A 19,878-nucleotide genomic window follows, 5' to 3' on the forward strand; every position below is an offset into this window, starting at 1 on the left:
GCCGAGCGGCCCATAAAACACAGCTGCCTGGCTGCCCGTCTTGTGCAACTCACAGCAGCTGCCATTTTCTGCTGCTAAGTGGCAAGGAAGCGGCTCCATGCTGGCCAGCTGGGCTTGCCGCTGCTGGAGCTGCTGCTGGCGCTCCTGCCGCTGCTGCGCCGCCCGGCCCGGCAGAGAGGCCAAGAAGGCATCCACGTCCGCTCCGAGCCGAGCCTCCCAGTGATCACGTTTGCGTCCTTGCCGGTCGCCCCAGCCTAAGAAGCCGCTGGGTGCTCGCTCATCCTCGTTGTCATCCCTCTCACCCCGCCGCCTGGCCTGCCCTGGCACATTGAAGGGAGCTTGTTGTCCTGGTCTACTTGCACGGGATCTTTTTGGCTGTGGCCCGTCTAGAGGCCTGGGGGCCGTGGTCTTGCTAACCACCTTCACCCTAAAGTGGTGGCTCATGTCCTAGAAAGCATATTACGGTTGCTGGGATGCCAACAGAACAAACGGGAGGGAGAATGATGCATGATTGAGGATGATGTCCCCAATGACCCTCCAGGTGGGGGGCCATCATGCCCATCATGGGGCACATCCTTACCGGGAGGCCTACCTGAATGTAGGCCTGCCTACCTGGCTGGAATCCACCTTGATTTGAGTCACTTGGCCACATCTAGGCTGGCGCAACCGGGACGCAACAGCCTCGCGCTTGAGGCCGATAAGCAAAGCAAGGGGAGAATGAGGAGGGCGGCGGCGGGCCTTGTGGTGGGTGCGGGAGCGGTGCACATGGCGGCGCGTGTCCCTTGGTTTGCACTGGCCCACATGCTTCGCTGGCCCTCTGCGGCAACCCTGGTGGCCAGGCAATGAGTGGTGCAGGCAGCAGGAGCAGCAGGCACCAGCCGTGCAGCGACACACCACGTGGCCATCCACTGCTTCCGCTCCGACGCCGCTGCTGTGGCGGCCAGCTCACCATATGCGGCAGCTGTTTCGCGCCGCCAACCCCACAGCGGAATCAAGACTCCGCCAAATGGTGTCGGGAGGGCGCCTAGGCGCCTGGGGCGCCGCTGTCAGTCACTTCCTCGCAGGCTACTCGGTCGCCGACTGGCGCATGGGCCTGAAGGTAAACGCTCCAAAGCGCTTTTGACATCAGGCCCTGATGCAGCGCCATCTGCTGCTGCCCTTGAGGTTGCCCTCCGGTTGCCTTGTGCCCAATTGATGAGCTGCTGCTGAGACCAGCGCTACTCCGCGCACAACGCCGCGGCATGCTTAATCCAGCCAGAGCAACCCTGCGCAGATGGTGCTGGGGTGCACTGCCGCCGCTTGCCCCCGCCCTTCGCAACCACTGCTGCTTGCCCCCGCCCTTCGCAACCACTCTCCCATAGCTGCCCTGCCTCGCCAGCTTACCAGAAAATCTTCCTTGTGCAGATGATGCTTGGGTGGGGCACCGTGCTGGCTGTTGCCAGCGTACCGGCGGTGTGGGACAAGCTGTCCGAGCTGGGAAGCAGCCCTGCCATCACCTTGATCGTGAGACGCGGGCTAGCAGCAGCGGGCAGGCTGACCGAGGGCCCCAAGTGTCGTGCCCCACCCCGCTGCCGCCATTCTCTCCCCCTGCCCATGCTCCCATTGCTCTTCCCTCTCCCGCTGCGTGCAGATGTATGCATCGTATTTAAAGGACAGCACCGGAGCCACGATGCTGGTGGCGTGCCTGTCGGTGGCGGCCGCCTGCGTGGCGGCAGGCCTCGGCTTCCTGCCCATCTATGCCGCCTTTGCCGCCAACGGCGGCACTTGGGCCGGCGGCGCCGCCGCCAAGGGCGCCACGCTGGTGGCCGTCTCGGCGCTGCTCATCGCGATGCTGGTGGTGTGGCGCATGCGCTTCGAGGCCCTCGACGCTTTCTTCTACATCTTGTGCCTGCTGCTGTCATCCTTCTGCTTCGCGGCCTACTGGGTGGGTTAGGCGCGAGGACTGGTGGAGTGAGCAGGGCGTGGCGCGCTGTCAGGGGCTGCTGCCATGCGCCTGGGCCTGGTCGGGCGCCCTCCTGCCCGGCCCCCACCTGCGCTCGCTTTGCACTGCACAGAGACGGACACTGGCATCCGCTCTGCTTCCCCACACCCTTGCAGGTGCTGACACCGCTGGGAGCGGTGTCCCTGCCCTCCCCGCCCGTGGAGATGTCTTACACCATGCTGCTCATCTGCTCCCTGCCGTTGGCGGTGGTGCTGCCCATGGCCTGGCTGGTCTGGCCGCAGCCTTCGGGATGCCAGGTGGGCTGCCGGTGCATCACTACGTGCTCAACACAGCAGGCTCCACACCGCACCTGCTTCCCATGCCGCACCAGCAGCCTCTGCCCCCGGCATCCGGTCCACCGATGGACACCGGACTGCTGCTGCGGCATCGGAAGCAGGTGCGGTGTGGAGCCTGCTGTGTATGCGCTCAACACCGACAGCCCTGAGCGCTGGGCCTGCTGCTGCCTGCTGCTGCGTGCAGGCAAAGGGCTGCTTTTGCAGGCTGTTGGGCAACCTGGGCAAGCTGAGCTTGGGCATCACAGAGCTGCTGGTGCAGCAACCAGCCGTCGCTGTCGCCGTGGATGGGAAGCAACCGGAACCTGAAGAGCAGGAGCAGCAGCCGGCGTGGCAAGAGCGGCGGGATGGCGAGCAGCAGGGGGAGGGGCAGCCAGCGGATGGGCAGCAGGTCCCATGCAATCAGACGCAGCAGCATCGGCCAGAGGGCGAGATGCAGCCGCTTGCAGCCTTGCGGGGTCAGGCAGGCGGGCCACATGGGATGCAGGCAGATGCAGCAGAGCTGCAGAAGCTGGATGAAGCCATACGGCAAGGTAGGGAGAGGCCGGCTGGCAGCTGCTTGCCTGCCAGGCTGCGCTAGCTTCTGCCGGTCGCTCGTCCTGCCTGTGCGCTGCCAACCGATGTGCCCGGCATGTGCCCAGCTGGTGCCTGCTGCCGCTGCCGCTTGCGTACCCTGCAGACGTGGGCAACCTGGGCATGCTGCTGCTCGTTTCCCACATGGACCTGGACCTGTATGGCAAGCAGCGCGTGCTGCCAATCCAGGTGGGCAGCATGCCAACGACCTTGCCTGGTCAGCTGGCCAGTGGGCAGCGTGGTGAGCCGGCGCGCGTTGCGCAGCGCTGAACTTGCTTGAGGTGGCTCCCTGGCGTGGTTGCTGTGCCTGCTGGGCTCCCTGTCCAGGCCTTCAAGCGTGCCAGGGGCCTGACGGCGGCGGCAGACGCCGCGCTGGGGCAGATGCTGCGCTGGGTGCGCAGCCCGCCTGCCCCACCCGGCGAGGCAGCGGCAGCCTGCCCACATGGCCCGCCGTTGAATGCAGACAGCCGCAGTGGTACTGATTTGCAAACAGACGCAATGGCCGCGCCCGCTGTGCCCGCCAAACACCTGGCCGTTTGCCGGCAGCTGGCGCCACAACTACTGGGGATGGCTGCCGCTCTTCAGGCCTGCTGCGCCGCACTCGCGGCGGTAGTCATGCAGAAGCTGCCGCTGACCAAAGCGCTGGTGCAGCTGGAGGAGCTGGAAAGCAGGTGGGCAGCCGCCTCTGCCTTCTGCCTGCCTGAAACGCCTATTGCTCACACAATGCCTGTTGCTTACACAAACATGTATATTGCTTGGGAGGGTGGTCCGCCTCGCTCCTTGCATGTGCGATGCATGCCCCTCACCTCCCAAGTCTGCCCTGGATGCGGGCGCAGGTATCGGGAGCTTGGGTCGGTGGTGGGTGGCCCCAAGCACACCAAGCGGGCCGCCGCCATCTTCATGATCATGCGAGGCCTTCTGGGCACCGCGGCCGCCAAAGTGCGAGCTATGTTCCCCGAGGTGGCGGCGGCGGTGGAGTCGTTGCAGCCGGGGGCGCAGGCCGCGGTGGCGGCTCACTTTGAGGCATCTGCCTGGCGCCCGGTGCCGGGCAGGGCAGGCAGCAGCGTTGAGGAGGCCGACACAGCCCTGGAGCAAGCCCAGATGCTGGCGGGGGCAGCATCGGTGGGGGCGCCAGATGGTGGCTGTGATGGCCTGGGACGCCACAGCTCGAGCAAGAGTGCAGGAAACACTGGTACTGGCGTGGCAGACGATGGCTACAGAGAAACTGCCGAAGCAGCGCACACTGCAGCAGATGCAACAGCGCCGGACGGAGCTGAGCTGGCAGTCTACCGCCCCACAGCGGCGCTGGATGCCAGTGCCAGCCCACGCGGCATGCTGCGGCGCGCGGCCGACCGTGCCGGCCTGGGCCGGCTGCAGCTGCTGCCGGGGCTGCACATGCTGGTGCTGATTGGGGTGGCGGGGACGCTGTTGGTAGTGAAACCCGTGTACGAGGCGCTTGGAGGGAGCAGCGACTGGGTGGTCATTACAGGTATTGCACCCCGTGCGTTCTCCCCATCCTGCTGGCGCCATCCGTGCCTATCTTGGTCAGGCCGGGCAGCTGCACACCCACCATCGGCAGGCTGCATGCCGCATGGCCCCGCAGCTTCCAGGCACGCTCTTGACCGCCGCTCCCCCCCCCCCCTTCCGCCGCCACGCCTAGCGCCGCCCGCAGTGATTGCGGCGTCGGAGCGGAGTGCGGGGCGCTCCCGGGTGCGGGCAGCCAATCGGCTGCTGGGCACCTGCGCCGGCATTGCGTGGTCGATGCTGTGCCTGGGGGTGGCGTATGGAATCAATGGCGGCTCCTTCAACAACTCCGTCGCCAAGTGAGAGCGGCGTCTGGGATGCGTGTGATGTGATGCCGCTACGGCTCCTACAGCACGCCAGCACTGCACGTGGTGCTGGCTGCGCGCAGTGACAACCTTTTTTCGTGCTGTGCCATGCTGTGTTGCGCCCAGGTACACCACCCTGGCAGTGCTCGTATCGCTCTGGGGCGGCTTTGTGGGGCTCAACCAGGGCCGCTTCAGGCGCATCAGCTACGCGTGGACTGTCATGGACGTGAGCTTTCCTCCTCTCTCATAGGGGCTGCCTGCGCTGCCGGCTGTCGGCAGAGGGCCCAGCTCCGCCTGCGGCCTGGCTCTGGATCATGCCCCCTCCTCCCTGCCTGCTTGCCTCCTGTCCTCACAGATCACCGTGTCCATTGTCCTGGTGGAAAGCTTCAAGAGCCTGGAGCCGTGGGACCCGGCCAAGTGGCGGTGAGGCGGCGCGCAGCATGCCGGTGCGGCTTGGCTCTGTGCAGGGCAGCCACGCGCCAGGGCCCCGAGCGCTCACTCTACCCAAATACTTTGCCGCTGCTGCCGCTCCGCTCCCTGCCGCCTGCTACCGCCCGCAGGATCACTTGCGTGTGCATCGGCATCTGCCTGGAGCTGCTGGTCACCTCCCTGCTCTTCCCCGTCACCACCACCACCCTGCTGCGCGACAAGGCGCAGGCGGCGCTCGGCGGGCTGGCGGCGCTGACGGAAGGCGTGGCGGCGTGCGAGGCGCAGGGCGGCGAGGAGCTGGAAGTGGGGCAGGAGGGGCAAGGCGGGGCTTGCGTGGCGCCAGCTGGTGCGCGGCCAGACTGCGATGCGGCCGCTGCAGCAGCGGCGGAAGCGGCTAAGGGGGCTGAGGAGGGCAGGCGGCAGCTGCGGGGCCCAGCAGCGTGGCAGCAGGGGCGCGGCAGGGCGGTGGAGAGCCTGGCGCAGCTTCAAGCGCGAGCCCAGCAGGTGTGGGGTGGGAGCCGGCGCCGGGCTGCCCACCACCTCTCTGCCTGCTGTCCATCTCCCCTGCGGGTTTCTTTGCTTCCGTCGCTGCCTCGGTTAGCTTACTCGTTGCGGGCGTCTCGTAGCCTACTTGGCTGCCTGAGCGATTCATTTATTTCCAGGAACAGATTGGTTGCTGCCGCGCCCCTGCCCCTGCCCATGCAGGTCCAGGCAACTGCGCTGGCGCTCGCCGCCATCAGCACGTACTCTCACGAGGCCCCGCTGCCTGCCTTGGCGGCCGAAGGGCGGCGCCACGCGGCGGCGCTGGCTACCAAAGAACACCTGCTGCACTGCTGCGACGCCCTGCTGCTGATCACGTATGGCCGTGAGATGCGGGATGCCCGCGGCCAGCGCTCCACCCTGCCCCCAGCCTCCCGCCGCCTGGTGGTGGCGGTCGGGGAGCAGGCGGCAGAGTGCCTGCGTGCGCTGTGCGCGGTGCTGTCAGGGCGGCTGCCGCTGGCGGCCGCGCTGCGCACGCTGCCCGCGCTGGACGTGCTGCTTCGCCAGCTGGCTGCGGCCTCCGGCCAGGAGCTGGCCGCGCAGGGCATGCGGCAGCAGCCTCCAGGCGGCGGCGGCCTGGCGGATGGTGAGGGAGGCGTGGCGATACCGCCGCGCGATGCCGCCTCGCTGCTGCCCTTCACGGCTGTGGCGCTAGGCATGGCCCCTACGGTGGGTGTCCCGCGCCTGTGCTTGTGAAGTTGCACCTCCCTTGCCGTGTTTGAGTCGGAATCTCTTGCTGTTGCTGACAGTTCCCCCGCCGGCACCTCCGCCCGCCCTCACCTTGCACGCCTCCAGCTGCGTGCCTTGTACCAGTCTGTGGTGCGGCTGATGATGGCGGGAGATGCGGCGGCCCTGAGGGCCGCCGACGCCGAGAGCCGGTCAGTGCAGCCGGGCCTGGGCTCGATGGCAGCAGCGCAGCAGGCCGCCGTGTCGGCTGCGGTGCACACGCTGGCCTGAACCGATGGGTGGCTGCGCACTAGTGGTATAGTGGTAGCATAGCCCAGGGGCCAGACCGAATTTCGATTCTCTGCCAGTGCCTCCTCATTTTGCATGCCAAACTTGAGCTGGCAGGATGATGCAACAATGACGCCAAGTGGAAGCTGGCGAGTGTACTTCAGTTTCCACCACCGCCGCTGGCGCGGCTGTAGCCTGCTGCTGGTGCAGGCTGGTGTACGAGTAGTGGGCCTGGCACTAGCAGTAGCAGAAGCCGCCGCTGGCCGCAGCACGAACCGCTCCACACGTGCGCCGCCTCCCGCTTCCGCCGCACCTCCTCCGCCAGCCGCATGCAACAGGGTAGGGCAGCGACGATTGCGCGGGAAGCAGCACTAGAGGAAGCACGTCCACACAAGCAGCCAGGGAGCATGCGAGCGGCAGCTACACGCAGCGCCCTCCCCGCACCTCAGCTGCTGCGCGATGGCGTCGCGGCGGGGCCGCGCGGCGGGGTCGCGGCTGCGGCACGCACTCAGCCGTGGCACATCCAGAGCTGCCCGCCGGCAGCCTGTCGGGTCTGGCACCTCCAGCAGTCGAACCCGATGGCATCTTCCACATGGGACCAGTGATTTGGAAGCTGGGCGGTGAGTCGGCGCCGTCGCCGCCTCCGTCGTAATTACTGGTACTTGAGGTCGCCTCCAGAGGCTTCGTTTCCCCAATACTTCTTCTTCTTGATCACCCCCCTCGGTGACTCCCGTCACCTACCAACACAGCTGGTCTCGGCAAACACGGCTGGCCGATCACCGCGCATGTCCAACACAAAGCTGAAAGCCGTGGTGGTGGGCGGCACTGGAGCCGTGGGTGAGTGAGAGCAGCAGAATACGAGCGTGTGGCTCTGCTGGGGCGGGCTACCGGCGCAGCCGCCCCACCGCCGCCAGTCGCCCGCCTCTTGCTGCGCGCCAACTCTTTTCCTGCCCCTGCACACTTCGCAGGGCGGGAGGTGGTGGGGCAGCTGCTGGTGAGCCCACGGTGGGGCAGCGTCGTGGCGGTGGGGCGGCGCGCCGCCGACCCGCCGGCGGCGTACAAGGGTCAGGAGGGATATGATGAGGGCAAGCTGAAGCAGGCGGTGGTGAACATGGACAACCTGGAGGCAGAGGCCCAGCAGGCGTTTGCCGGCGCCGACTCGGTCTTCTGCTGCCTGGGCACCACGCGAGCGGTGAGGGCGGTGACGGGACGGCGGCCGCCGGCAGTGGCAGTGGCCGCATTTGCTGTAGCTGGGGAGGATGTGGCAGGGGCTCATACCCACCCTACTCATTGCTGGGCCTGCTTTGGCCCGCCGTGCTCGGCTCCTCAGGCGCCCGTTTCGCTGCCGGGGCCCAACCGCTGCCTCCATATTCTCTGTCCCTCTACAGGCAGCCGGCACCGCCGACCAGTTCCGCAAGGTCGATCTGGAGTACGTGGCGGCGACGGCGCGGGCCGCCAAGGCTGCGGCGGTGCCCACCTTTGCGCTGGTGTCATCGCAGGGCGCGCGGCCGAGCGTGTGGGCTACCGACCTCAAGCTGCTGCACGGGCTGCTGTACATGAAGACAAAGGGGCAGGTGGGGCAGGGAGGGCGGCGGGTGCTCCTGGGAGGCCTCACGCCTGCCTGCCTTCCTGCCTGCCGCTGTCAGGGCCAGACCACACAGGGAGGGCCTGCAGGCGCTGCTGGGAGGGCATGCCGCCTGCCTGCCTGCTTGCCTGCATCTGTCGCACCTCTACCGCCTCTGCCTCATTGACCTGCTGGGCACGCCCCCATGCACGCAGGCCGAGGAGGCTGTCAAGTCGATGGGGCTGAGCTACACCGCCATCATGCGCCCCGGCATGCTGGACCGAGGCGAGCTGGCCCGCGGCGTCGAGCGCGCCTTCTCCAAGCTGATGAGCAGCGTGGCGGTGAGCCAGGTGGCGCACGTGATGATTGCTGACGTGGAGCGCTGGCTGGACGCCCGTGCGGCGGCGGGGGCGGCGGCACATGCGGGTGCGCAGCCGGAGGTCAAGGTGTTTGAGATGGGCGACATCCAGAAGTTCAGCTGATTACTTGCAGCAGAGCCTCGCCTACCCTGTGTACATGCATTCTGTACATTACTTCTGATCTTTGTAAGGGATTCAGCCTTGTGTAAGGGCCACGGTTGGAGGTGGTGTGCCGTGAGCAGGCAAGGACATGGCGAAGTGTCACCCAGAAACCCTTCCCTGGAGTGTGTAACGAAGTGGGTTGCCCGCCGTTCGCTGCATGTCGAGCCCTGGAGGCCAGAACAAAATTGAAGAGCTATGTCGCCAGCTCCGCTCCCGCCTGGCGGTTGCCAGCGAGCCAATGCCATGTGCGCAATGTCGTGCTTCTCGTTTGCTGCATTCTGCTTGCACACGCTCTCATTCACCCCGGCACCACCACAGCTCGCCGCAGGAGCAGAACGCCATGGTTGCAGCCTGCACAGCCACCTATTTGCTCGAGTTGAGACTGAAAAGCAGGCCATTCGCATCGCAATGGCGACAGACGCGGCAGGCGCCTGCTGCTATGGTGGTGCGCGCCGCTGCCAGCAAGCCACCCCCAAGAATGCGTTCTTTCGACGGCCCCAGCAGCAGCAGCAACGGTAGCACGCCGTACAGCAGCAGCAGCGGCATGGCAAGCAGCAGCGGCACCCGTGGCGGCGCCGCCAAAGCGGCGGCGCCTCCCGCCGCGGCAACGCCGCCCGCCGAGGCTCCTCGCAGCTATCGGGTCTCTGCGTGGCAGGCAATGGCATTCAATGGGGCCGTTCCAGAGCGGGTCAACGGCAGGCTGGCCATGATGGCATTCCTGTATGTTGTGCGTAAAGAAATGGAAACTGGCCAAACAGGTAAAAATTGCTCGCTGAGCGCCTTGTCGTGCTGCGCTTCCTGCTGCTCCAATCCCAGAGCCTTCAGCTGTTGAGCACGTGACTGCTCCCCGCCCCCCGCCGTGCAGTCATTCAGCAGGTGCAGCAGCTGCCGCACGACTGGCACTCCTGGCCCTTCCTCGCGCTGTGCCTGCTGTTTGTCTACGCCGCCTTCCCGCCGGCATTGGTGGGCGCCAAGGAGGAAGACTTTGGCGTCTTCCGAGTGGCGGCGGAGAAGACGAATGGGCGCGCCGCCATGATTGCCATGGCCGTGCTGGCTGCCCTGGAGTGGCACAGCGGCTTCTGCTTCTTCTGAGCGCTGGCCCCATTGATTGATTCGTGCATGCATTTCATTGCCTGCGTTTACAGGTGAACCAGAGTGTGAACAAATCCAAATTAAATAGTCAATTCTCTAGCATCTGAAGGAGGATGAGCAAGTGCATTCATTGGCTTTAAGTGCAAGAAGGTTGTAGGCAGGGGAGTCCAGTTCTGGCGCCGGTGGTGCCAGCCTTCACATGGCAGTCACACAAGCTTGGGGTCTGCAGCAGACAACAGAGCACAGCGAAGCACCATGTTTCGTGGGATACCAGGGGTAGCAAGCTCCTCCAGCCCTTCCTGGGCCTCTCGCATCGTGCACAGCCACAGGCATTCACTCACAGCCAGGCATCTGGGTGACATCGACGGCCAGCAGAAAGCCGGCCCGCTTGATGGCTTCCATGCCCAGCGGGGCATCCTCGTAACTGAGCGGCAGAGGGCAGGCAGACGCAGCAAATGATGAGCACTGGCAGCCAAATGCTGCTAGCCTGCCTGCCTGACGTCCACCCCGCTGAGGCACCCACTCACATGCAGCTGCAAGGCAAGGAGGCTGGGGCAGCGGCCACCCACCCCACGCAGAACTTGGGATCCACGCCAATCAGTTCCGCCGCCCGCAGGAAGGTCTCTGGGTGCGGCTTGCCGTTGCCGGGCGTGATGTCGTTGGCGGTCACTATGGCATCAAAGAAGCCCTCTAGCAGGCCCACCGCCGACAGCGACTTGGCGACCTGTGGCTTGCTCCCTCCCGTGGCGATGGCAATGGGCAGGCCTGCAGGCCGGACGGGGCAAGCACGCACGCCACTTATCCCATCAGCGGGGCGCCAGGGGTGCCTCCTGAAGTACACAACGAGGCACGGCTGATCAGTGCAGAGCAGCGGATGCTGCCTCACCTCTTGCCTTGCCCGCATGGACAATCTCCATCACACACTCGACCACCTGCGTGGCGCCTGCAGCCAGATTGGGCAGGCCTGACTCAGCGTAACTGAGTGATGCTGCGAGCGGGGACGCCGAAGCGGGGCAGGCGGCAGGGGACCGGTGGCCAGCCAGGCAGCCAGGCACGAACCCGCGGCCCACCTGCCAGCTCAACATACAGGTCTGTCTTGCGCTGCACCGCGGTGTCGATGTCGATGTGGGTGAGGCCCTGCAGGCGGTGAGATGCCAGGCAGCCGGGGTGCTTTGTCAGGCCAAGAATGGAGGTGCCCCGCCGCCTCCCCTTGATGCATGCCTGTGCCGTTGTTTCACACTCTGCCTGGCAGCCGCGCCACTTGCCTGCTCCTCACACAGCAGCTCCATGATGGCGCGCGAGGGCTTGCCCGCCAGCGACAGCAGCTGATCCACCGACAGCGAGAAGCCAAACTCCTCTGACAGCTGCTTCCAGGCCTGCCAGTGGTGCGCCATTGTGTCGAGCACGGTGCCTGCAGGGCAGCACGCATCCCGCAGCGGGATTGGTGGCCACTGGATCCAAGCCACTTCAGCACGGGAATGCTTGAAACACAGATGCACGGTCATGAAGGGCCAACCCACCATCCAGGTCGAAGACCAAGCCTGCAGAAAAGGAACAGAACTTGGTTGAGCGGCAGCGGCGTGCAGCGGCGCTGCAGCCGGCGGGCATGCCAGCATGCAACGCGCGCATCGGCTCCCCAAGAGGCAGTCAAAAGATTGCCAGAATCACCAGAAAGCAAGGGGCTGGCCACAGCCAGTCTTGCCTTTGGCTTCCGCCGGCAGGAGCTCCTGCAGCACCGCCATTGCTCCGCCGGGTGCCTCCGGCCACAGATCGAATCCAGGAGCGGAAAAGAGGCAGAGAGGGCCTTCCAGAGTGCGCATGAAGCGCGCGCTAGAAGGTTACTCGAAGAAGGTTTGTTTCGCATCTTGCGCTCCCCGGGCCCTGCCAGCAGCGTTCACGCAACAATGCAGGCTGCGGCAGCCCGCGCTCCGCAGCGCAGCGTCAGCGGCACCCGCTGCCGTCGTCGCAACGCCGGCACTGGGCGCTGCCGGCTCGCACCCCGCGCCAGCACGGCCGGCTCCAGCGGCCCTGCCGATCCCGCGGCCTGGGGGGCGACGCAGGGGGCGGTGGGCAGCGCACCCGCCAACCGCGACAACGGCCTGCTGGAGCTGCCGGGCGGCGCGCTCTGGTGGCAAAACATCAACAACAGCGCCACCACACCGCTGTACGGCACCAACTTCAACTTTGTGCTGCAGCGCCCCACGATTGGGGGGCCCGGGCTGGTGCGCGCGGTGCAGCAGCCCAAGCCCGTGCAGCACAGCCAGCCCGCGGCCGCGCCGCCTGTGGTCTGGGCCGCGCCCGTCGGCGGCACGGGGCTGGCGCTGGCCGGCAGCAGCCTGGGCAGCGGCAGCCTGGTGATCGACACAGAGTTCGAGGTGCTGCCGCCCTCGGCGCCGCCGGCACCCGCTGTGCAGCCCAACACCACCTGTGTGGGCCTGGTGTGGCAGCCCTCTGCCGAGGCCGAGGACGGCGAGGCCGAGCCGGCACGCGCCAAGCTGCGCCGCAGCAGCAAGCACCCGCGCCGCACCCAGCAGGTGAGCGCATGCTGGCAGCGCTGCTGCTGCAGCGTGTGCCAGCGTGTCCGTTGTGCTACCACCTCTGTCGCCGGGCGTGCCGTTGAGCCCATCCCTGTCAAGTTGCTTTTGACCCAAGGTGCTGTCGACCCACACTGAGTTTCGCCCATTCCACTCTATGCTGTGCCCCCCGCAGCTGCGCTTCACGTGCAACCTGTGTGGCGAGGTGAACGACGCGGCGGTGAACCCGCACGCCTGGAAGGCTGGCTCCGTGTTTGCGCGCTGCCAGGTGCGGCCATGCCAGGCTGCACGCACGCCCCATGCGACCCTGCACCTGCAGCTGCCTGCCTCTCTCGGCTGCCGTCGCGATTCCGTACTGCTACTCCTCCCCAGCAGCGCCCTGTACCCATGCTCCCTGCCACACTCCTTATGCTCCCCCCCATGCGCCCTCACAGGGCTGCACCGCGGTGCACAAGCTCAAGGACAACCTCAACATCTTCCACGAGCTGGCGGGGCCCGTGTTCCCGCCCCGCGAGCTGCGCGCCAACTACCTGGTCCAGGAGATACTGGATCGCATCCAGGAGCACAACCGCAACTGAGGGGCGCGTGCCCAGGCAGCCCCAACTGAGGCCACAACCCCGACTGGCTGCGGCTGGGCTGGCCTCCATCTCGCCCGTCCTGCGCTGGCCGCCGCCGCGGCCGGGCACAAGAGTCGTGTCGCCCTCTGCGTCGGCAGCTCTGCTGCCGCACGCCGCAGCATTCGTGCTGCGCCATGTACTAACGTGATGTGTGACTGGGGTGTAGTGTCTTAGCCCCGTTAGAACCCCGGCGCTGTTGTATGCCGAACCCGCTGCTTGACCAGCACCCTCTCCCCTTGTACTAACAAACATGAACGGACGACTGCGCCGGCGCCCATGCGCCGCGCCCGATTTCTGCCCCTCTGGCAACGAATCCATCCCGTGGTTTTTCCTGTTGGCTCGGATCAGATGTTCTGGTTTTTTTGTGTAGGTAGACAAGCAGACCCACAAACTCTCCCTCGTCCAGTTTGCCCCAGTTTGCTCAGCATCGACGTCGATGCAACTTCCGCCTCACCCCCGCCCCAATTCTTTCTCCGTCCTTGTACCCCTCGCCCTGCAACAGGGCTGTTGTATCCAGTGTCTTGTTGTAACTTCAAGCCCGACCAAAGCTGTGCCAGTACCCTTGCCAGACGCTGGTAGCTTTGCGTTACACAGCCCCATGGGACTGGCACTGCCAAGAGAAGCAGCCTGGGTGCACGGCTCATTTATCCTTCTTGTCCTCCGCTGCGGCCCCATGCGCTGCCGCCTTGGCCGGCTGCGGCGGCTGCTGCCCGCTGCCCGCCAGGACATACACAGCGCCCCCCACCGTGGTGATGGCGGCGCTCAGGATGGTCTGCGGCGTGAGGCACAGGTGGGGCCGCGCCGGGCTGCAGAACAGCGCCGCCACCGTGACGGTGATCACCGCGCCGCGCACCGCGTTCACCAGGCCCACGCCGATGGCGCCCTCCGTCTTGAACACCGCCGCCTGCACCAGCATGTGCAGGTTGAAGAGGGCGCCGAAGAGCGCCAGCAGGGCGACGAGGTAGCGCGGGGAGGTGCCGCTGGCGGCCATGCGCTGCGCCACCAGCCGGTCCCAGTTGGGGAGGGTGTACAGGGCCTGGTAGGCGGCGCTGGCCAGGAAGCCTGCGGGTGGGGCAAGAGGGGGTAAAGGGGGTGAGCGAGGCAGCCTAGGAGGCGAGCGGGCAGCCAGGCAGGCGAGGCAGGACAGGAGTCCCGGCAGGTGAGGCGACATTGTGCAATGCAGGCAGGCAGGCAGGCAGCTGCTTCCACGCCACCAGCGCACACCACACCACCCCCTCCACAGCGCCCATCACACATAGTGGGTGGATACAGGCCCTGCCCGCCCGCCTCACCTAGTATGGAGACGTGCCACATGATCTCGGCATTGGGCGGCGGCGCGGGCTCGCCCTTAAGCAGCTTCTCATAGGCCACGCCCAGGATGCTGTACAGCAGGGCGGCCAGCCCCACCAGCGCTGCACCCACCAGCTGCTCGCGCGACAGCGCGGCGCCCGCGGCCGCGCCGCCGTCGTTGGGGGCGGCGGCGCCGAGCAGGAAGGCCGGGGCGGCGCGCACGGCGAGGCCCAGGCCCACAAAGGCGATGCCTGCCAGCTGGCCGCCCGTCAGGCGGCGGCGCAGCACCCAGCGCGTCAGCGCCGCCGTGAGAACCTGGCCCACCCCCGACAGCAGCAGGTTGGCCAGGGTGGCGCCGCAGGCGAAGAAGCCCAGGCAGTACAGCGTGTAGGCGGAGGCGTCCAGCAGGCCGATGGCCGCCATCAGGCGGCGCTGGGAGGGGGTGGCCGCCGGCCGCACGCCGCGCGGCCGCCGCAGCGCCGCGCCCACCAGCGTGGCCGTGAACTTGACGGCCGGGATGATGTGGGCCTCGGGGGCGGAGAAGCTGGTGTCTGTGATGAGCTGCACGCACATAGAAAAGCTGTTGAGCTTCGGAACGCACGTCCAGACAGGCAGCCAGAGCTGCCGGCACCCACTTGGGAGATGATGTTCAGCACCACGCCCGAGCAGAGGTACGACAAGGGCGTGGCGAGGCCCATGGCAGCGGCTCTCTTGACGGTTGACGCGGTCAGCCAGGGAGAATGTCTGGCCTGCAGCTTTACCCACAGGGAGGCTCAGTCAAGCGAGGAGCAGCACAGGCGCGGCGGCAGCGGCGGCGCAGTGGCGGCGGCGGCTGCAAAACCAGCTGTACAATGTGGTGGTGATGCTGGCGGCGGGCTGCTGCTGGTTTGCTCTCACATGCGCGGCTAGGTGCAGCGTTGTCACAAGGCCACGACAGAGTGTGCGTTGCACCAACAGCCCTCACGGCTCTTCTGGCTCGGCCCACAATCGGATCAGGCCATGCAGGTATCGATCTGCATGCAGAGGAGGCTGCACATCTTGCTTTGGCGAGCAGTGCACTGCTGGCACCCGTGAGGTGGCGTCCCTGAAGAAATAGCCCAAACGGCCAACTGATCAATCAATCACGTGTTGCATTGCTGCCGACAGGAGTGGAGCACAGCAGGGAGCCGCTGCAGCAGGGGGGGTGTCTGATCAGTGGCGCCTGGGAGAGCGCCAGGATGGACCTGGACGAGATAGCGGCAGCAGGGGATCAGAAGGCAAAGGCGGATCAGTACCGAGCAGTCCTAGAGCAGGCCGTGGCCTCGGGCGATGCGGCAGCATGTCGACGCTTCGTAGACCACGGTGCGCGCCTGGGCAGGGTGCTGCGGCAGCAGCTCAAGGCGCCGGCGGGCTGGCGCCGCAACCCTGACGAACCTTCCCGCCGCCCGTTGCTGCCCGCCTGCAGTGCTGTCGGACGCCGTGCCGCTCGTGCTCAGCCGCCAGCTGCTGCTGGCCTTTGCACAGAGCCTGCCGCAGCTGGCGCCCGACGTGCAGCGAGACGTGTCCACATAGTGAGCGGGCCGCCGCTGCACCTGGCTCCCTGCATGCCATCCGGCGCCCGCCCGCCGTGGCACGCCTTGCCCGCCCCACCAAACGCTCTGGCTGGCTCCCGCTCCCTGTCCATGCAGCGCGCTGGACAAGGTGCACCCGCGGGCGGTGAGCTACGAGGAGCAGGTCAGCGCCATCCGGGAACAGCTGGCGGCGGTGTACGAGGCGCAGGAGGAGTGGAGCAAGGCGGCGCAGGCGCTGGCGGGCATCGACCTGGACTCGGGCATGCGCCTGCTGGATGCAGGTGGGCTGCACGGGCGGCGGCAGCAGCAAGGGCTGCGAGCCCAAAGGCGGGGGCAGGGACCGGCGAGGGGAGGTGCTGGAGGCCACCTGCCGCGGCTTGCCTGCACCCTGCCTGCACCGCTCGTGCACCGCTCGAGCAGCCAGCCTGGTGCCAACTGTCCTCCCTTCCGCTCCGCCTCGACTCCCTCCTGCCCGCCTGCCTGCCTGCCTGCCTGCCTGCCCATCTCCCTGCCTGCCTACCCTGCCCTGCCCGCCTGCCTGCCTGCCCGCAGAGTACAAGCTGGGCAAGAACATCAAGATCGCCATGCTGTACCTGGAGGACAACGACGCGGTGTCGGCAGAAACATACATCAAGAAGGCATCCTCCCTGCTGGCCGCCTGCAAGGTGCGGGGGGGGTGGGCGACCATTGCCAGCCAGAAGGACATTGAGGGGGCGCAGGGCGGCCGGCGGGAGCCTGCCGGCGATTGCCGCTGGCGCAGCGAGGGCGCCGCTGCCTGCTGCTAGACATATGGTGGAGGCACGCAGCGGCGGCGCCCGCCGGGCTCTCCTTTAAACACAAGTTTGATATTGAGGATGCACGCTTGTACACTGCTCCTGCATCAGACCCTGCGTGTGCGCCTGACGGTTCCACGCATGCCGTGCCGCCTGTACCGCAGAACGAGGCGCTGGAGCTGCAGTACAAGACCTGCTACGCCCGCATCCTCGACTCCAAGCGCCGCTTCCTGGAGGCAGCCACCCGCTACTACGAGCTGAGCCAAGTGGGCAAGCGCAGGATTGGGGAGCACGAGGTGGGGCCTGGGGGTGGGTGGGGGAGGGGTGGTGGGTGGGTGGTGCCGTGTATCTTCTCGCGTCGGAATGCTGGCCGAGCGATGTTGCTCAAGGGAAGGCTCGGAGAGGCACCTGGGCTGCGTCAGCTGACCTGCGAGTACACTCTCCCTGTCGTGAGCACACTGCCCCACCCCGCCTGCGGTTGTCCCGCCCGCCTGTACCGCGGCGGCAGGTGTCTGGGGAGGACCTTGAGCAGGCGCTGCTGTCGTCCATCAAGTGCGCGATCCTGGCGGCGGCGGGGCCGCAGCGGTCCCGCATGCTGGCCACGCTGTACAAGGACGAGCGGTGCGCCAAGCTGGCGCTGTACCCCTTTTTGGAGAAGGTCTACCTGGAGCGGATACTGGGCACCGCAGAGGTGGGTTGGAAAGAAAGAAAAACAAAAAAGAAACTATTCCTTCCTGATGGCGGGGCGCGGCGCGCCTGTGGGAGGAGACGGCAGGAGGCGGCGAGCGTGGCGCCGGGGCTTGCTGCGTTGCTGCAAGGAGGGACGGCGGGTTCGGCTCCCTGCGTGGTGTCGCACCCGCCAACCGCTGGCCCATGTTGCTGCCTGGCTGCTCTGCGCAGGTGGAGGCCTTTGCCGAGGGGCTGGCCACCCACCAGCTGGCCAAGCTGCCCGACGGCTCCACCGTGCTGGAGCGGTCGGTGACGGAGCACAACCTGGAAGCTGCCTCGAAGCTGTACAACAACATCTACGTGGCCGAGCTGGGCGCGTTGCTGGGGGTGGCCCCCGACAAGGCAGAGGCGGTGGCGTCCCGCATGGTCATGGAGAGCCGGCTGCAGGTGTGCGGGCCGCTGCGGAGGGTGGGGGCTGCGGAAGGCTGGTGGTCAGTGGTGCTCGAGCGGGATGCGCGGGTGTGGGTTGGCAGGCAGGGGACTTTCTGTCCTGCCGCACCACGACGCTTGCCAACCCTGCTGCCTGCATGGCTTGTTTGTACCGCATGTACCGCATGTACAACCTGTACCGCATGTACCGCCGTAGGCCATCATCGACCAGGTGGACGGCCTCATCACCTTCAAGGCCGCCCCCGAGCCGCTGCAGCAGTGGGACCGTAACATCGCCGCCGTGTGCCAGGCGGTCAACGCCATCGTGGATGACGCTGCTGCCAAGGGCATCCGACTCAGCTAGCCACAGGCTCCTCCCGAGTGCCTGGAGGGCAGGGAGCCGAGGGCCAGCCACAGGCCGCAGCGGCGGCCGCGGCACAGCCAGCCACAGCCAGCAAGGGGCGAGGGCGCGCTGGCCGGCTGTCTGGGCTGCCCGGCTGCAGCTGCCAGGGCCTGCCGGCGCCACAGCCGTACAGAAACACGGCCCGAGTATGTCACAATATGCTACGTTTGAAAGAATGAGGGCGCAGCCCTGCCGCGTTCCGTGCCTGCCTCACACGGTTTGCAGGAAGCCAAACAGCGCGCCGGTGTACTCGCGCATGTGGTGGCGGATGTGGGCCACGTGCTGGCTGCGCTGCCACTTGACCGCCGCCACCTGGGCGTCGCCCAGCTGGCGCCGCCGCGCCGCCACCAGCTCATCCAGCTTTACGGGATCACACAGCGGGTCGTCCTGGCTGTACAGGTACAAGGATTTGCGCCCCATGCGCAGCTGCTCCATGTTGCGCCTGCGATGCACGCGGGGCAATGCGTGCGTGGTGTGGGAGGGTGATGGGCGGAAGGGAGGAGGTGGTGGGGCGGGCGAGGTGTGGTGGAAAGGGTGTGCTGCCTCATGAGCACGGGTGCAGCCTCATGGCTGGGCTCCAGCAGCGCGCAGCCCAGCCCAGCTCACCAGTAGGTCGAGGTGCGGAAGGGGGAGATCATGAGCATGATGGCGACGCCGAGGTAGAACACCAGCGAAGCCAGGATGCGGATGGGCAGGCTGCGGCCCGCGCCAATGGCGATGGAGCCTGCCCTGTGGTGCATGTAGCAGGGCGCCGAGTCGAACATGGTGCCGGCGATGCGGGGGGCCAGGTGGCGGTACTGCTTGGTGTCGTGCACCAGCCGGTCCACCTGCTCCAGCAGGAAGCCGCCGCCTGCAGGGAGCGATGCAGCGCAGGCGGGCGGGCATGGGCACAGGGCCACAAGGGGCATGCATGGGCACAGAGCCACAAGGGGCACGGCATGGGCACAGGTAGGGCCCAGCGTGGCGCAGGCAGCCCGCTGACCGCCGCACAGCTTGCATCTGGAGCCCACCCATCCTTCTCACCGTTGGAGAAGGTGAAGAAGACGATCTTGCGCTGGCCCAGGGCGGGCCCCAGGCTGTCCAGGAAGCTCAGCAGGCGGGTGGCGTATCGTCTTCTAGGGAGGTCGATGGGGGGAAGGGCCGGGCAGGGTGGTGCGCACGGTCGGATAGCCCTCCTTGTTGAGCAGGGCGCTGTACTTGGCCACGTGCCTGTCCTGGGCGCCGTACCATCCCAGCACGACCTGCGGTGAGCGTGAATGTGCGATAGAGGTGTGCAAAAAAAGGGGCGCCAGGGCGGTGCCGAGCGGGCGGCAACCTGGCCAGCCGTCGAGCGGTCAGCGGGCCAGCCATCGGCGCTCACCACCAGCGGGGTGGTGTCGGCCAGCGGCTTGTCCTCTGGCAGGTTGAGCCTAAAGCCCGCCTGGACGCCACGCTCCATCGCTGCAGCCGTCCAAGCCTTGCAGCACACTCGACTGGCTCCCCTGTGTGGTCTGCAGTATGCAGTTGCTGCTGATCGCGGTGGGCAAGGGAATGGCGGAGAAAGGCGGCGGCTTGGGCAGCAAAGAAGACGAGCTCGCAAACAGGTTAGCTTATGGTGTGCAGCTCGTGCATGGGTCATGTCATCCTCTTGGCCACCGCCTGAGTGGCCCCAGGGGCCAACTAGAGCGCCGCCAGGGCCTGCAAGCCGACTAGCGCGACGAGGTCACAGTGACACCTGGCTGGAAGTGCGAGCCACGTCAGCGATGGTTTGACTGTTGAACAAAATAGAATGGAAAATGTCAGTAGCTGATCTCATGAACGAAATGTACACATAGTCTGACTGGAGGATAGATGGGTG

The 19,878-nt window shown here is 66.7% G+C and overlaps 7 protein-coding genes across 7 annotated transcripts; 4 read left to right on the top strand and 3 right to left on the bottom strand.

The window, feature by feature from the left end:
- Positions 1-7,384: 7,384 nt before the first annotated feature.
- CHLNCDRAFT_145410 (hypothetical protein) lies at positions 7,385-8,645 on the top strand (the record flags this gene model as incomplete). Its single annotated transcript, XM_005847889.1, has 4 exons — positions 7,385-7,436; positions 7,568-7,791; positions 7,988-8,173; positions 8,379-8,645. 4 exons carry the CDS (start codon positions 7,385-7,387, stop codon positions 8,643-8,645), a joined length of 729 nt encoding a protein of 242 aa, XP_005847951.1.
- A 517-nt stretch (positions 8,646-9,162) lies between these two features.
- On the top strand, positions 9,163-9,776 carry CHLNCDRAFT_145411 (hypothetical protein; the record flags this gene model as incomplete). The annotated part of the gene is made up of 2 exons (XM_005847890.1): positions 9,163-9,415; positions 9,550-9,776. 2 exons carry the CDS (start codon positions 9,163-9,165, stop codon positions 9,774-9,776), a joined length of 480 nt encoding a protein of 159 aa, XP_005847952.1.
- A 35-nt stretch (positions 9,777-9,811) lies between these two features.
- On the bottom strand, positions 9,812-11,557 carry CHLNCDRAFT_59667 (hypothetical protein). The gene is made up of 8 exons (XM_005848050.1): positions 11,479-11,557; positions 11,297-11,317; positions 11,042-11,187; positions 10,847-10,913; positions 10,663-10,719; positions 10,346-10,541; positions 10,118-10,200; positions 9,812-9,999 (listed from the first exon to the last, which is right to left on the bottom strand). Exons 1-8 carry the CDS (start codon positions 11,516-11,518, stop codon positions 9,983-9,985), a joined length of 627 nt encoding a protein of 208 aa, XP_005848112.1. The 5' UTR covers positions 11,519-11,557; the 3' UTR covers positions 9,812-9,982.
- A 123-nt stretch (positions 11,558-11,680) lies between these two features.
- On the top strand, positions 11,681-12,888 carry CHLNCDRAFT_52093 (hypothetical protein; the record flags this gene model as incomplete). The annotated part of the gene is made up of 3 exons (XM_005847891.1): positions 11,681-12,310; positions 12,486-12,578; positions 12,745-12,888. 3 exons carry the CDS (start codon positions 11,681-11,683, stop codon positions 12,886-12,888), a joined length of 867 nt encoding a protein of 288 aa, XP_005847953.1.
- Positions 12,889-13,567: 679 nt separating this feature from the next.
- Positions 13,568-14,915, bottom strand: CHLNCDRAFT_52094 (hypothetical protein; the record flags this gene model as incomplete). Its single annotated transcript, XM_005848051.1, has 3 exons — positions 13,568-13,989; positions 14,220-14,778; positions 14,853-14,915. 3 exons carry the CDS (start codon positions 14,913-14,915, stop codon positions 13,568-13,570), a joined length of 1,044 nt encoding a protein of 347 aa, XP_005848113.1.
- Positions 14,916-15,434: 519 nt separating this feature from the next.
- Positions 15,435-18,002, top strand: CHLNCDRAFT_48784 (hypothetical protein; the record flags this gene model as incomplete). The annotated part of the gene is made up of 8 exons (XM_005847892.1): positions 15,435-15,558; positions 15,662-15,767; positions 15,885-16,048; positions 16,320-16,432; positions 16,705-16,836; positions 17,049-17,231; positions 17,441-17,656; positions 17,856-18,002. 8 exons carry the CDS (start codon positions 15,435-15,437, stop codon positions 18,000-18,002), a joined length of 1,185 nt encoding a protein of 394 aa, XP_005847954.1.
- Positions 18,003-18,251: 249 nt separating this feature from the next.
- CHLNCDRAFT_145416 (hypothetical protein) lies at positions 18,252-19,479 on the bottom strand (the record flags this gene model as incomplete). Its single annotated transcript, XM_005848052.1, has 5 exons — positions 18,252-18,483; positions 18,648-18,891; positions 19,065-19,129; positions 19,239-19,282; positions 19,402-19,479. 5 exons carry the CDS (start codon positions 19,477-19,479, stop codon positions 18,252-18,254), a joined length of 663 nt encoding a protein of 220 aa, XP_005848114.1.
- Between the last annotated feature and the right edge of the window lie 399 nt (positions 19,480-19,878).

This window comes from Chlorella variabilis, assembly GCF_000147415.1.
Source record: "Chlorella variabilis unplaced genomic scaffold CHLNCscaffold_9, whole genome shotgun sequence".
NCBI lineage: Eukaryota > Viridiplantae > Chlorophyta > Trebouxiophyceae > Chlorellales > Chlorellaceae > Chlorella > Chlorella variabilis.